The following is a 13,540-nucleotide window of genomic DNA, read 5'->3' on the forward strand; positions in this document are numbered from 1 at the left end:
GAGCTGTCCAGCCTGCTTTTTCAACGGAGGGTTCGCAATGGATCCAGATCAGATAGAGACGGATGCGCTGGGCCCATCAAAAGATGGATCAAGTGGCCAGGTATGCGCAAAAATTCTCGTTCAATGCCTCCCTGAACTAATGCCATACACAACTAGGGTGTTTATATCTATAACCCTTCTACTAATCAGAACAAAAGTCATGGAGAAAGACCCCCGAAACGGCGAAAAGTACAATCGGAGCGGAAAGCGGAAACAGACTCTGTCCATCCCTTTGTGCCCTTATTGAACGGCGACGAGCTCGAACCCGCTGTCAAATTAAGATACGAAACCTACCAGCAGCTATGGTCCGAACAGGAAGCAAAGATCCAAGTTAGTGCTATAAACAGCTCCTAGCATGGCTTGACATCTTTTAACTTCAAATCAGGAAATTTTGGTCGACATCGACTCTGATGTTTATGAAAGAGTTTCATCTTTTGTCAGATCAACTTCATTCGAGACGTACGGATATCCCACCAGTGGAACCGATTTTCGGGCTACAAGATCTAATTGGAAATAGATATAAAGGGTGCATTCCAGCGGCGCTGGTCACAGTTGGCTCGAACGTTTCCTCCCTTGGCCGGCTGCTTGCCCGTTTGAATGATCAATTGACCGCAACGGGAGAGGGTGGAGTAGTTGTGCTGGAATCCGGGGACGCGCCCAACCTGAAAACAACGCTGAAGAATATCATACGCGCCGCAGTGACGAATACGGAAGGAAATGATGGGTACCAGAAGTTATTGACGGACAGAGAGGTTGGATTACCACTCTAATCCAGACATGAGGAATTCGATGGCTGAGCGTGCACAGGGACCAAGACTTCTAGCATATGACCTTGACTTGCTGAGCGACTATGTGAAAAGGAAGGGAGTCAAGAAGATGGTGCTCGCATTTCGAGACAGCGAAGCCTTCGATCCCACCATCTTAACAGACTTGCTCTTGCTGCTGAAGTGAGCCCAGCGTCCTTGGGTTTCGATTATCCAAAATCTGACATATTACTGCAGCTCATGGCTCGACAGAATACCTTTTACCCTATTATTTGGTATTTCAACTTCTGTTGAGCTTTTCGAAGGGAGACTTCCACGATCAACTGTCGCCTTACTCAGAGGCGAATACTTTGAAATTCATGAAGCGAGCAACTGTGTCGATCGCATATATGAGCGACTGCAGGCGGATCTGAGCGGCCGTTTCTGGCTGGGTCGCAACATTACTGCCGTTCTGTTTGAGAGATCGAACGATTACTTTCAGACGCCGGAGGCATTCAGTCGAGTGATTAAGGTATCTTTCAGCACCTCCTAGTCGTTTAAGTTCCAATATCTCACAAAACAACTTGGCAGTATTCTTATATGACCCACTTTTTTGCGAATCCTTTGTCTGTACTTCTTGCCAACGACTTTTCTGAGAACCTTCGAAACGGTCCTGTGTGCGAAGCAATCAGAAACCTTCCATCGTTTCGAGGGTGAGTGTCTTGTTCCTCTGCGGCGTCGTGCTTTCACTAAAAGTTATGAAGATACTGTGAGCATCTTCTTGAGGAGGGGTCATTCGAGCAAGCGCGCAGATTGCTGGAAGATGACGAATTTCTCTTTCAAGAAATTTTGCCGCATCTTAGATCCGGACAGCAGAAGATGCGTGATATCTTCCAGACTGTCAGATGGATTCAGTCATGTCGCAGAACTTTGAATCTCACCAAGAGAACAGATATCTCGGAACTCTCCATCCGTGCCCTATCAGGAGAACTGCAGAACTCGTCCTCTGTCGAGGACATGATGAAGATCCTGAAAAGTCTGGATTCCAAAAAATTGGGGGACATTCTCGCTAGTCTTCCGGATGGCTTGACGAAAGGCCAGGAATTTCAACAAATCAAGAAAGACTTAGATACTTTGTTGCAAGAATATCAAGGTGCTGAACCGCTTCGAAGTGAGTATGACAGCCGACATTCCATCGTGGCAACGACCGTCGTTCAACAGCGGGTCAAACTCAATAAGGGGAAAGCCAAGGTGTCCAAACAGAGCGTCGACTACACAAGGATCGTTGATCGCTTGTATTCTTTATTAGAAGCATACCTCACGGAAACGCTGCTTAGGCCGCAGGACTTGTTCTTGCATGAGGTATTCTTCCTCGATATGAGGAACCCTCTGAAAGAGACCTTCACACCGCGGCCTCGTTTCGCCATCGAACGAGCTTTGTCCAATCCATTTGATTATCTGATATCGACGTCAGAGTCTACTGAAACGAAGCTCTCTACTAAACAGCCCGCCACAGCGATCTTGTATCAGCTTTACCTCGAGTCTGGCTCTCTGGTAAACATATACGATGTTTGGCAGGCTTTCTACGCGGTCTTCGAAAGCGAACAAGGTGACAGCTGCGATGAACGAATGATCATGACTTTGTTCTACAGGGGTTTGTCGGAGCTCAAAGCATTTGGCTTGGTCAAGAGCAGCCGGAAGAAGATTGACCATGTGACAAAGTCGGCCTGGATTGGGTTATGAACATAGCATGCGAGACTTGTCGCGAATATGCGAGCTTGTAATATGTAGTGTTATCGACAATAAAGGGTATCATGAACGCATGAGAAATTGAATGATCAAGCAAATATGCAGAAAGTCATCAGGCAGAATACCACACAGCCTCTCGAGAAGGATAGCGGAAGATCAAGTATATGCGAGCCATTCACAGTCATTCTGCGATAGGTATTTGAAAGATATCGTCATTATTTAAAGGATGGACTCCGTCGCTCAACACCATGGCTTCCCTCCTGCGCCTCCTGACGGCTTGTTCTTCTGCGGTTCCCCCGCGAAGCCTTCTGCCCGAAAGGCGCCTCGACCCGGCTGTATCCTCGCCATCGATCATCCATACATCGCTGTCTTCTTCATCGTCATGGTCATTTTCCTCCATCATGCTGCCCATCAAACCGTACTTTCTTAATTGTTTTGTACCGTCGGGATGAGACGATAGTGTGCTGAATATTGCACTCATGATCGTGTCATCAGACCACCAAGTCTTCATGAGTATCACCACGTCCTGCCTCCGCGACGGCTTTGTCAAAGCACATGGGAAGGGGTATTTAGAAAGCCAACGACTGACCACACCGGCTTCCAGCGCAGCAGGGATATTTTCTTGCAGGATCAGGTTGAGAATACTGAGTGCTTTCTTTTCGCCCAACGGTCTCGTCTTTGGCAGGATAGGCGAATCGGTGGTAGAGGTTTCTTCACCGTGTTCCTCAAGGAAATTGCACAAACAATCGACGAGGGCAGTGTAGGTAGAGAGGTCTTTCAGGCGAGAACAGACAGCGGTTCGTGAAACTACAGATTGCCACTCAGTCAGTATGCAAGCAGTTTAAGTGTACATTGATGGAAATCGTACGCGCTCTGTTAGATAGTAGGAAGTATAGCGCAGTTAGCGCTCTGCCTCGTCGTTCTTTATTTTTGCTTGCCAGGTCTTTTAGAAGCAAATCTCGCGTCGAGCCTTTCGTGGATCGCTCCGCAATGATGCGTAGTGCCCTAGACGATCATTAGCTGATGTCAATGCTTCATGAACGAAAACCGGGGCAGCGTACGCAGCACGAAGGTCGTAACTTGTGCTATCGGACAGCTTTAAAAGTGTGTCTAATTTGAGAGCTGCGATGGAAGTTAGTCCCTCAAAAGACTCTCGTGGCAAAGTCCAGCATACCGTCCTCTGTGCCCTCACTAATTATTTTGTCTTCCTTTTCGACATGCTTGATCTCCGTCAAATCACTCACTCGGCGGAGATCCGCAGCAATTCCGCGGACGGCGAAGAAGAGAGATACGCCTGATAAGTTAGCTTTCTAAACAAGAATCGAAAAGGTGTATAAATGATATATACCCAGACATAACCAGAGAAAGTTATCACTCAGATGAGAAGCCATCTTGCTTTGGCGATCCAGGTTCCCAAACAGCATCTGCATGTGAAGAGAAAGCGGAGAGTCGATGATCTCAAAAGCGGTGCGGCAGAATTTCCCCGACGAAAGCGGTGAGCCTACTTTTTTTGCGGGCAATCATTGAAAAATGCATCGTCCAAAAATTTCGGTGGAGCAGCAGGAGGCTTTTACTTCCACACCAACACATCACCATGCCGCCTTCGCAGTTGAAACAATTGAAGACGTCGCTTCGCGACAGTGGGATTTTAGCTCCGCAGCAGTCCAAGAAGCAAAAACGCCAGAATGCGAAGGCCGGCGTCAGCGCTCAGAATCGTGTGCAGCGAAATTCCGCTCTGCAAGCAATTCGAGATCGATTTAATCCGTTCGAAATCAAAGTTGCGTCGCGAAACAAGTTCGATGTGACTACTAGAGATGGGAACTCTAAGACCGCTGCTGGCCGTTCAAGGCCTGGAGTGACAAAGTCACTTGGAGAAGAAAAGGTGGGTTGAATGTGGCTCAAGATGCAGACTGCCCGGTAACTAAGATTTCTTCTGTGACAGAGACGCCAAACGCTTCTCCGGGAAATGGAGAGGAAGAACAAAATTGGCGGTATCGTCGATCGCCGTTTCGGTGAGGACGATCCGACCATGACACCCGAGGAGAGAGCCGCCGAACGTTTCGCCAGAGAAAGTCAGAAGAAGCTGCGCAAGGAGTCGATGTTCAACCTGGAAGAAGATGATGAAGACGATTTCCAACTCACGCATAAAGGCCAGTCGATAACCCTCGGCGATGGCGTCCCTCAAGACGATTTTGAAGATGACCTGGGTGGAATGGAGGAGGACCAATCCGATTCAGAAATGCCGCGGAAAAGGAAAAGAATCCTGGATGATGATGGAGAGCTGGAAGATTTCATCTTTGATGATGAGGATGGAGATGATCAGCCGGAAAGGAAAAAGTCGAAACATGAGGTCATGAAGGAGGTCATCGCCAAGTCGAAATTCTACAAGCTGGAACGACAAAAGGCGAAGGAGGAGGACGACGATCTTCGCGAAGAGCTCGACAAAGGTCTTCCTGATCTTTTCGACATGCTGCGCGGAGTGAAGCCACCATCTAAACCGGAGCCTGCGAAGGACGACCTGGAGTCGATGAACCCAGAGCGTGCAGCTTTGCTGAAAGGAGCTTCGGAGAATGACGCCAATAAAGAATACGACCAGCGATTGAAACAATTGACGTTCGACAAGCGTTCTCAGCCAACAGACCGTACTAAGACAGCTGAAGAGAAGGCCGAAGAGGAAGCGCAACGACTCAAGGCTCTTGAGGAAGAGCGTCTCAGAAGAATGCGTGGTGAAGAGGAGAGCGACGGAGAGGAGGATGACGAGGGAAAAAGAGAAACAGGAGGCGAGGACTCTGACGATGAATCCATTCCAGACGACGCGTTGGCATTTGGTCTGCAGCAGCCTGCACCTCAGACAAATGAACGTCCCGACCTGGGAGTCGAAGACGAGGACGACTTTATTATCGACGACGATCTTGTTGAGACGAGGTCCGACGTGAGTCTCTCATTCGACGAAAGCGATGGAGAGGAGGGATCGTCTGAAGAAGAATCGGAGGAGGAAGAGGAGGAAGAAGATGAGCTTATCAACGGGCTTACACTTCCTACCAGCAAATCTGGGGACTCCGCAGCAGCAGCCGATGGTGCACAAAAGACAAGTGAAGGGTTGGCCTATACCTACCCATGTCCCGAAGATCATGAATCTTTCCTTGAAGTCATCAAGGATGTTCCCATGAATGACCTTCCTATTGTCATCCAGCGTATTCGAGCCCTGCACCACCCGCGTCTGCACGCAGACAACAAGATGAAGTTGGGGCGCTTCGCTGCTGTCCTTGTCCGTCATGTTGCTTATATGGCTGAGCAACCCGAGCATCCACCTTTCACCATTCTCGAGACCATCCTACGTCACGTTCACTCTCTGGCCAAGTCCCACCCGGAAAGTGTATGCATGGCGTACAGAAGGTATCTCCGTGAGATGGCGACAGATCGTCCTCTCAACCTGCGCGCTGGAGATCTTGTCATTTTAACTGGCATTGCGACCACCTTCCCAACTTCGGATCACTTCCACGCCATTGTTACGCCTGCCCATTTATGTCTTGCTCGCTATCTGGGTCAAGGTGCCGTCAATTCGCTCGGAGACTACGCCACAGGTGCCTACGCCGCCAGCCTGTGCCTCCAGTACCAGACCATTTCGAAGCGGTACATGCCCGAGTTCATCAACTACGCGCTCAATGCCCTCTGCAATCTCTGTCCGACAGAACCAAACAGCAGCCTTGGGCTCTTCCCGACAAGGGGATCTCAAGAACCGCTGCGACTGATCCCCTCTAAACAGCTTAACCCTCGAAAGCTCCGATTCTGGGATATCGCCACCGCACAGTCGGATCAGCCCGCCCAGGACGAGCTTAAACTTTCTCTTATTCACACATTTGTCACCCTTCTCAACTCCGCATCCGACCTGTGGGCTGGTAAGTCGGCATTCTTCGAGATCTTCGAGCCGGCGCAGCAAGTGCTCCGCCACGTGAGCACATCCTTCCAGGGGAAACTCTCGTCCGCCGTCCAGGATAATCTGCAGTCGACGCTGGACAAACTTGACGCACATCTCTCCCGCGCGCGTTTAAACCGCCGGCCATTGCTGCTCCACAACCACCGCCCGCTGGCGATCAAGACTGCCATCCCCAAGTTCGAGGAGAGCTTCAACCCGGACAAGCACTACGACCCCAACCGCGAGCGGGCGGAGCTCAACCGCCTCAAGGCGGAGTTCAAGCGCGAGCGCAAGGGTGCCATGCGCGAGCTGCGCAAGGATGCCAACTTCGTTGCGCGCGAGAAGTTGCGCGAGAAGAAGGAGCGCGATGCCGAGTACGAGAAGAAGTACAAGCGGCTCGTGGCGGAGATCCAGAACGAGGAGGGACGAGAGGCGAATGCGTACGAGCGGGAGAAGAGGAAGCGCCAGGGGAAGTGGTAGTGCCTTTTACTCCGCGCATTACATCCTTGATACCCAGGCCGTCTGTAGTTACGGGATTCTTGGTTTCTCTGGGATTACTACTGTCGAAGGCGTACCAGGCTTCAAGGCTTTATTGTATATACAGTTGTCACACGACACAAAAGAAATGTCTTCCTTTGTTTCCCCCATAATACTACCGTAAAACAGAGGTCTCGAATTCGTGTGCCTCATCTGGGTCTACCTACTGGCCCAGCGCTGTCCCAATGCTGGTCAGATATCCACACCTGTGCCTTTGATCAACCGGGACACTTTCCATTTTCGTTTCGTTCGTCTTGATGAAAATACGGCTGTACCCTCCCCCATCACCCCAAGTCTTCCATTCGGGACTGCCAGGATAGCGGTGAGTATTCGGGTTGAATGTCTTAATGAAGCTTGTCCAGTAACCCTGCATGACCGGGACGATCGGAGCGTTTGTGGTGGTATAAGAGTCAGGTGCACCCCCGTTCACGTACTCGGGTCCCCAAATGGCGTTGACCTCCACTGTATGGGACACACCAATACCCGACGCTTGGGCGGCTTCATCTTCCACGGCGTAGTGATAGTTCCAGCTCTTGACACCAGCATTTTCGTAGACGGTTGACATGTCGATACCAGGACAGGTGTAGCGCATCTCTCCATAAGCATTGCTTGCAGGTCTCCACCAAACACTAGCGTTTGGGAACGATTGAGTCTGGTTCCCCTGCAGATACAGCTCATTGATTTTGGCAAGGTGATGAAGCTGGATTTTCGGAAATTGGTTTTGAAGGAACCTGTCGGCTTCCGAGACGTTGGCAACGTCTTTCGGTACAAAAACAGTACCTTCGTTCGTGTCGTCGCCGAATATGACTGGTACCTTGATAAACTTACCCTGATGGAAAAGACGATATGTATAGTCGGGCACAAGGTCTGCATCGACAATCGGCCCGTACATGTACAGCGGTGCCTCTTGCGCTCCAGGGAGTGGGATGTTGTAATTCTGGCGCTGAAGGCTTGCTGTATCCAGATTGCGCAGACACGAGAGTGTGTTGTTTTCGCTAGCACAGCCCGTGCGGATGACCAGGCTGTTGTAAGCAAACTGGCTCTCAGTCAATGTAAGCATGGTGGCAAAGCTTTGTGACTCTACAGCAGCAGCGTGGAATAGGCCATCGTTTCTCCCACCGTGGGCTGAGAGCAGCAGGGTGATGGAAGCAGCCCCTGCGCTATCACCGCCGAGGACAACATGATTGGGGTTGCCACCAAACTTTGACGAAGAGTTAACCACAGAAGCTGAGGAGCAGAAAGGGCAGGAGACGCCTCACCTTGCTGATATGTTTCTGGACCCATTTGAGAGCCTTGATCTGATCTTTCAGGCCGTTATTCAAACTTCCGCCATTCTGGACCTCCTTGCCAGCCAAGAAACCGTAAGGCCCAACTCGGTAGTTGAAGGTAACCACGACAATTTCCGAGCCAGACGTTTCGATCAAACCGGTTCCATTATAGTTTGCATTCGAATTCGAGTTGAACCCACCGCCTTGTATCCAAAAGAACACAGGGAGATTGGACGCATTCTTTGGGGCATACACATCGATGAACAGGCAATCTTCGGATTTGCCGGAGCCCAGAGGGTATTCTCCAGTTGGGATACAAACGGGGCCGTGCTAAGCCACAGATCGTCAGCACGGGACGCTCCCGACGTGAGGTTTAACAGAATATCGATGACTGGATATCTCTACCTTGCTTGCTTCTTGAACACCCTGTGTTGGCAATGGATCCTGCGGCGCAGCAAATCGCAACTTTCCTACAGGAGGAGCAGCATAACGCATGCCTAGCCACTGTACAATCCCATTGGAGAGCTCATGGCCTTGATATTTTGTGTACCCGAGATCTACAAGAGTCTTCCGAGCAGATGCAGCAGGAAGTAGTAGCAGAACTAAGGCGTAAAGATTGTTCAGGTGCATTTTCTGGCGGCACCACACCCGATTGGCACAAGATGAACGATGGACAATGGCAAGAAAGAATGCTTCGAGAATCCGGGTGATCAAAACCTATTTAAGTGATACTCTGCACCGAGGTTTCAATGTCTCTGGCCCCAGATTCTCTGACCTCACATCCTCGGGCTTTCTTCGGCACGAGTCCATGGCAGAAAATCCGGAACCAACACCTTTTCAAGTGAGGTCAGTGATCACCTGGGATCGCTGAGTAAGTTCATGTTGGTAGACTAAGCCACAGACAGCCAGTATCGGCGTTACAGCCGAAGTACAACCATTCGCAGGAAGTAGAAATCCGCTAGGAAGAGAAGCGGATCAGCATGTTAACCTATCATCTCTTCAGGTATTCCGTCCTGGAGAGCTTAGAAGAAGGCCCGGCGAACAAAAGTGGATTCCGCTTTCCAAATGATTGGAATATGCTTGGCTATCTAGCTGATGCTGATGCTTGTCAGCAATGGGTGCTCTATGAAGTGAGATATGCAATTGTTGATACTGCGATGTCGTCTCCTGTGCTGGCATCACAACGATCATCTGATTGAGTTCTTCATCCAGAGAAGGACTGACAAGGACAATGAAGACATCCTGCATCCACTCATGACCTCATCAGGAGTGTGGGGGAAGTGAGACAAGTGTGTCGTGCAGAAGGGTGAGAGGAAGTACTAGTGATGAAGATCAGCACGCGGGAAATTGTGGAGAGAGACCGAAAGTGCTACCTTTTGGTAGTCGTTTTCTCCCCGCAAACAAGAAAAACCCACTCTCAACAGATTAATTCTCATCATCATTTGTGCCTTTTCTCTTGGCATACAAATCTCCATTTAGCCTTCGATCTCATCCAGTTGTCACTTACTTCCGGCTGTTCCTCGGCTCTACTATTGGTGTCCGACAGTCGGCACGGCACAATCATCACCATGCCCCCTCACTCACACCCCGCACACGGAGGAGAAGAAGAGGAGGAGGATGACTACATGTCGATGGTGATCGAGGAGCCGCAGCAGAAGGAGACATTTGCTCAAAAAAAGCTCCGCAAGCAACGAGAGGTCTGTTTCTTCGCGTTTCCCACTCGATAACCAATAGAAGCGCTGGAACCTAAAGCTAACTTCCCATGCTTCCTAGGCAGAAGCTCGCGCCAAAGTCCCCTCGAAAGCTGAACGTGCTGCCGAAGAAGCCGCCCGTCGAGATGCAGCCCTGTCCAAGAGCACGCTGGACCCCTCTAACAAGGGGTTCCGAATGATGGCCAAACTCGGGTTCAAACCCGGTCAAACTCTAGGAAAGCAGCAGACATCAAACGGAGATAGTGAGCCCTCGCATGACGCTAAAGAGGAACGTGTACGATCCGAGCCGCTGAATCTCGTGTTCAAAGAGGGCCGCGGAGGCATTGGTTTGGACAGTGAGAAGAAGCGCAAATTCCGGGAAGAGGCGGAAGAGGCTTTCAAGAAGGTTAAGCAGGAAGAAGGAGATTACAGGGACCGCGTTCGGCAAGAGCGCGAGACGCGACGGACGGAAGCGCAAGTGCACGCGGCGCAAAAGGTAGCGGAGCGATTAGATGCCGAGGCTGAGGCTGAGGCTGCGGATGGGGACGTGGAAACTGGAGAGGCGAGTCAAACGGAGAAAGAGGATACAATCCCGGATAGGGAGCAGTCCCGCGATGAGGGCTCATCGGAAGATTTGGCCGGTGACTCGCGCGCCGCACACGCCAAGGTGAAGGTCAAGCCCACCTCCCAGATTAATGTCTTGTATAGAGGCTTAGTGCGCGAGCGTGAGGAGAAGGAGCGACCCCTGCAAATGCGCCACGCTCTTCAGACTTCACTCCCTTCGTCATTCTTTCCGAATCCTCAGTTACCAGGGTACAACGATCCTACGCTTGAGCCAGACGACAAAGAAGCACTCGGCTCCGGGCACGATACGTCTACAATACTGGAACAAGAATTGGAGGAAGAAGACCCAGAACTTGATGAGTTCAACGCGCTGGATCCGAGTGAACGGCTGGCCCGGTTAGTCGTATATCTGCGTGAGCGACATCGATACTGTTTTTGGTGCAAGTATCGCTACGAGACTGATGAGATGGAGGGATGTCCTGGTCTCACTGAAGAAGATCATGATTGACCTGTGTTCATATATTGGTGACTCTTCGAACAGGATTGAGAGCCGGAACAGGCCAAAATTTATATTCTCGGAGATCAAAGCAACTTAGAAAATTGTACAGCATACCCTTGAGAAGTATCATGGCCCACGAACAGAAAACATAACCCACTATAGCTCAGATCAAAAGGCGTATATAAACAGACTCAGAACTCCCGTCATAGCACATCCAGAGTACAGCATCGCATTAGGCAGGTCACTGATCGAACGAAGCATTGAAAAAAAAAAAAAATTTCCTGAAATTGTCAATCGTACCGATGTCGACAATAAGAGTACGAGTCACCAACCGATCCCTGGCGCGTTAAGAAGTTGCAGGCATCGTCTCCATCAATTGAGCCAGCGAACGATTCGGCACCTTCTGTAAGCTCTGATAGCAGTCCGCGCAGATGCGCAAGCAACAGAAGACACACCTGAAGCGCATCTCCCGGTCGAATTTCTGGCAGGCCATGCACGGCAGCGAATACCAGACATTGTTGGCCGGCATCATGCTCCGATGCTCCTGGAAACAGGCATAATGCAGTCGGTTCAGAGGCACCGTGACCGGTTCGATCTCAGGAGGGGTAAAAGGCCCATTGTTCTCGTCACTCGACACAGAGTCGAGGGGTCCGCTGGCGCTGTCCAATTCCGGTTCGTGCTCGGGCTCGGGCTCGGGATCCGGGATGAAGTCTTCTAACGGATCGCCTGCATCTGGTTGTACAGAGTTTTCGCTGAAAGGGGTCCGTTGAGACGAGATCGGGACTGGCAGCTCATCGTGGGCTCTGGCAGGCCGCGCATAGTTGTGGTTCCGTGCAGCTGAGATTTCGTTTCTGAATGCTGGGTGGATGTCCTCCGGTCCTAGGGATGCCGACGCGGGAGGAAAAGACGGCAGTGGATTTGGGGGCAGTTCCTTGTCATTCTGTGGTCGTGCAGGTCGAATGGGGGCTGAGTCGGTTCGGACAGGGTACTGAGGAGGAGGCGCAACGGGAGCTGGAGGCGCGGGAGCAGCAGAGACAGGAGCGGGAGCTGGAGCTGGCTCGTGGTCGACGGCTTTCTTAGATTTGAAGGCGGAAAGCGACGGAACTCGCAATCCACGAGGCCGATTTTCCCTGTCCAGAATGGCCATGTCGTATGAAATGACGATTTGCTTCCACCCAGAAATTTCAAGATCGAGATATTTTCGATATTGAAGAATCCTCGGGATGATTTGACGCAATTGAGCAGGAAGGGAGTTTCGGTCAATGCAATCAGACCGATTCTGGAGGAAACAGAGACTTTAGTAGTGCAAAGCCTCTGATGATGTTAGTTTTTTCTTAAGATTCCAGAAAGAAGCAAAAACATAGATAAACGTGAGTACGGAGTGTCATTCGTGTTCATATGAGTCGACTAGGTACGTACTTGGTATTCCGCGATCATTCTTATTGCCCATCCAAGCAGGATTCCGTCCTGAGAAATCCGGGAAGGTATCTCGTCAGAGAACCATGGACTGAACGTACCCACTCTTAGGGACTTTTAGTGGTAGGGAATAGGCACTCATCGCTCGATCGGACCCGGAATGGGTCCTATAATCAGGGTCAGTTGTGACACGCCGGAGATTAGGATGAGCTGAAGGCTAAAGTGATCTAAATCTGCGAGTCCATTAGTGTGCTCAGCCTGCGATTTGGGTTAGTAGAAGAGAGAGAAAGAAAAGGCATGCTTTCAGGGCAGGGTTTGGGCAAATGAAGATCTATCTAGTCAATACTTTTGGTGAATGGTGACAGATACCAAATGTGATTGATCATATCTTTTGATACTAGGTAGTACCTACTGTCTGGCTGGATTTTGGGTCTTTCAATCCATCATTCCAATAGAGAGGTAGATAGTTTATGATTATACGGATTACATCAGACCAAGGCGCTAAGGAGGAAGCCGTCAAGGCAACCGCGAAATCAGGCAGACCAGAAGACCTGTGTCGTGTCGTTAGGTATGATTGGGAATGACAAAAAGACAACTTCAACTCTTTAATCATAATAATGACCGTCAGTTGTCAATCTCGAGAGTCGAATACATGTTGTTTACGTCCAAAGGGGAGCTGTGGGGGCTGTGGATCTCGAGGTCACCAACAGTAGTACGAGTAGTAATGCAGGTACTTCTATGTAGCGTATCTACAGAGTGATTTTAATGTCAGGCAATAATCTGGCCATCCATAAGAACAAGACAAGGATCTTTCTGGCCAGAATAATGCTTCCGAAATCATCGTACAGAGCATGTATACATCCTCACATCAATGGTACGTATTAGTGAAACGCCATCTGAAACAATCGACCCATGAAACCCTGATCTACCGAAATTAATTAAGTGATTATTATTAGGGAGTGTGGACTACCTACTACTAGTACTAATCAATCCCGTCATGACATTGCACGGTTTTACGATTAATTCCTAATGATCTGAGAGACTGAGCCTCATTCTGAATCAAGGCTATGGCAAACAGTTGACTGGACTGGTAGAGACTGTCCTCCGTATGGAAGGTC

The 13,540-nt window shown here is 50.1% G+C and overlaps 6 protein-coding genes across 6 annotated transcripts; 3 read left to right on the forward strand and 3 right to left on the reverse strand.

Annotated features, from left to right (window-relative positions):
* Positions 1 to 37: 37 nt before the first annotated feature.
* On the forward strand, positions 38 to 2,525 carry CDV56_101882 (putative origin recognition complex subunit 3; the record flags this gene model as incomplete). The annotated part of the gene is made up of 8 exons (XM_026755501.1): positions 38 to 100; positions 157 to 369; positions 425 to 498; positions 557 to 791; positions 847 to 986; positions 1,041 to 1,314; positions 1,374 to 1,495; positions 1,547 to 2,525. The coding sequence occupies 8 exons, from the start codon at positions 38 to 40 to the stop codon at positions 2,523 to 2,525; spliced, it is 2,100 nt and encodes a 699-aa protein (XP_026611778.1).
* Positions 2,526 to 2,712: 187 nt separating this feature from the next.
* CDV56_102252 (uncharacterized protein) lies at positions 2,713 to 3,961 on the reverse strand (the record flags this gene model as incomplete). Its single annotated transcript, XM_026755871.1, has 5 exons — positions 2,713 to 3,338; positions 3,400 to 3,536; positions 3,593 to 3,653; positions 3,706 to 3,825; positions 3,880 to 3,961. 5 exons carry the CDS (start codon positions 3,959 to 3,961, stop codon positions 2,713 to 2,715), a joined length of 1,026 nt encoding a protein of 341 aa, XP_026611779.1.
* A 164-nt stretch (positions 3,962 to 4,125) lies between these two features.
* Positions 4,126 to 6,927, forward strand: CDV56_102433 (snoRNA-binding rRNA-processing protein NOP14; the record flags this gene model as incomplete). Its single annotated transcript, XM_026756052.1, has 2 exons — positions 4,126 to 4,413; positions 4,474 to 6,927. 2 exons carry the CDS (start codon positions 4,126 to 4,128, stop codon positions 6,925 to 6,927), a joined length of 2,742 nt encoding a protein of 913 aa, XP_026611780.1.
* A 220-nt stretch (positions 6,928 to 7,147) lies between these two features.
* Positions 7,148 to 8,882, reverse strand: CDV56_102824 (putative triacylglycerol lipase; the record flags this gene model as incomplete). The annotated part of the gene is made up of 3 exons (XM_026756443.1): positions 7,148 to 8,185; positions 8,244 to 8,582; positions 8,658 to 8,882. The coding sequence occupies 3 exons, from the start codon at positions 8,880 to 8,882 to the stop codon at positions 7,148 to 7,150; spliced, it is 1,602 nt and encodes a 533-aa protein (XP_026611781.1).
* Positions 8,883 to 9,820: 938 nt separating this feature from the next.
* CDV56_103129 (putative G-patch domain protein) lies at positions 9,821 to 11,015 on the forward strand (the record flags this gene model as incomplete). The annotated part of the gene is made up of 2 exons (XM_026756748.1): positions 9,821 to 9,949; positions 10,026 to 11,015. The coding sequence occupies 2 exons, from the start codon at positions 9,821 to 9,823 to the stop codon at positions 11,013 to 11,015; spliced, it is 1,119 nt and encodes a 372-aa protein (XP_026611782.1).
* Positions 11,016 to 11,352: 337 nt separating this feature from the next.
* CDV56_103310 (uncharacterized protein) lies at positions 11,353 to 12,153 on the reverse strand (the record flags this gene model as incomplete). Its single annotated transcript, XM_026756929.1, has 1 exon — positions 11,353 to 12,153. One exon carries the CDS (start codon positions 12,151 to 12,153, stop codon positions 11,353 to 11,355), a length of 801 nt encoding a protein of 266 aa, XP_026611783.1.
* Between the last annotated feature and the right edge of the window lie 1,387 nt (positions 12,154 to 13,540).

The sequence above is a fragment of the Aspergillus thermomutatus genome (assembly GCF_002237265.1).
Source record: "Aspergillus thermomutatus strain HMR AF 39 chromosome Unknown NODE_206, whole genome shotgun sequence".
Lineage (NCBI taxonomy): Eukaryota > Fungi > Ascomycota > Eurotiomycetes > Eurotiales > Aspergillaceae > Aspergillus > Aspergillus thermomutatus.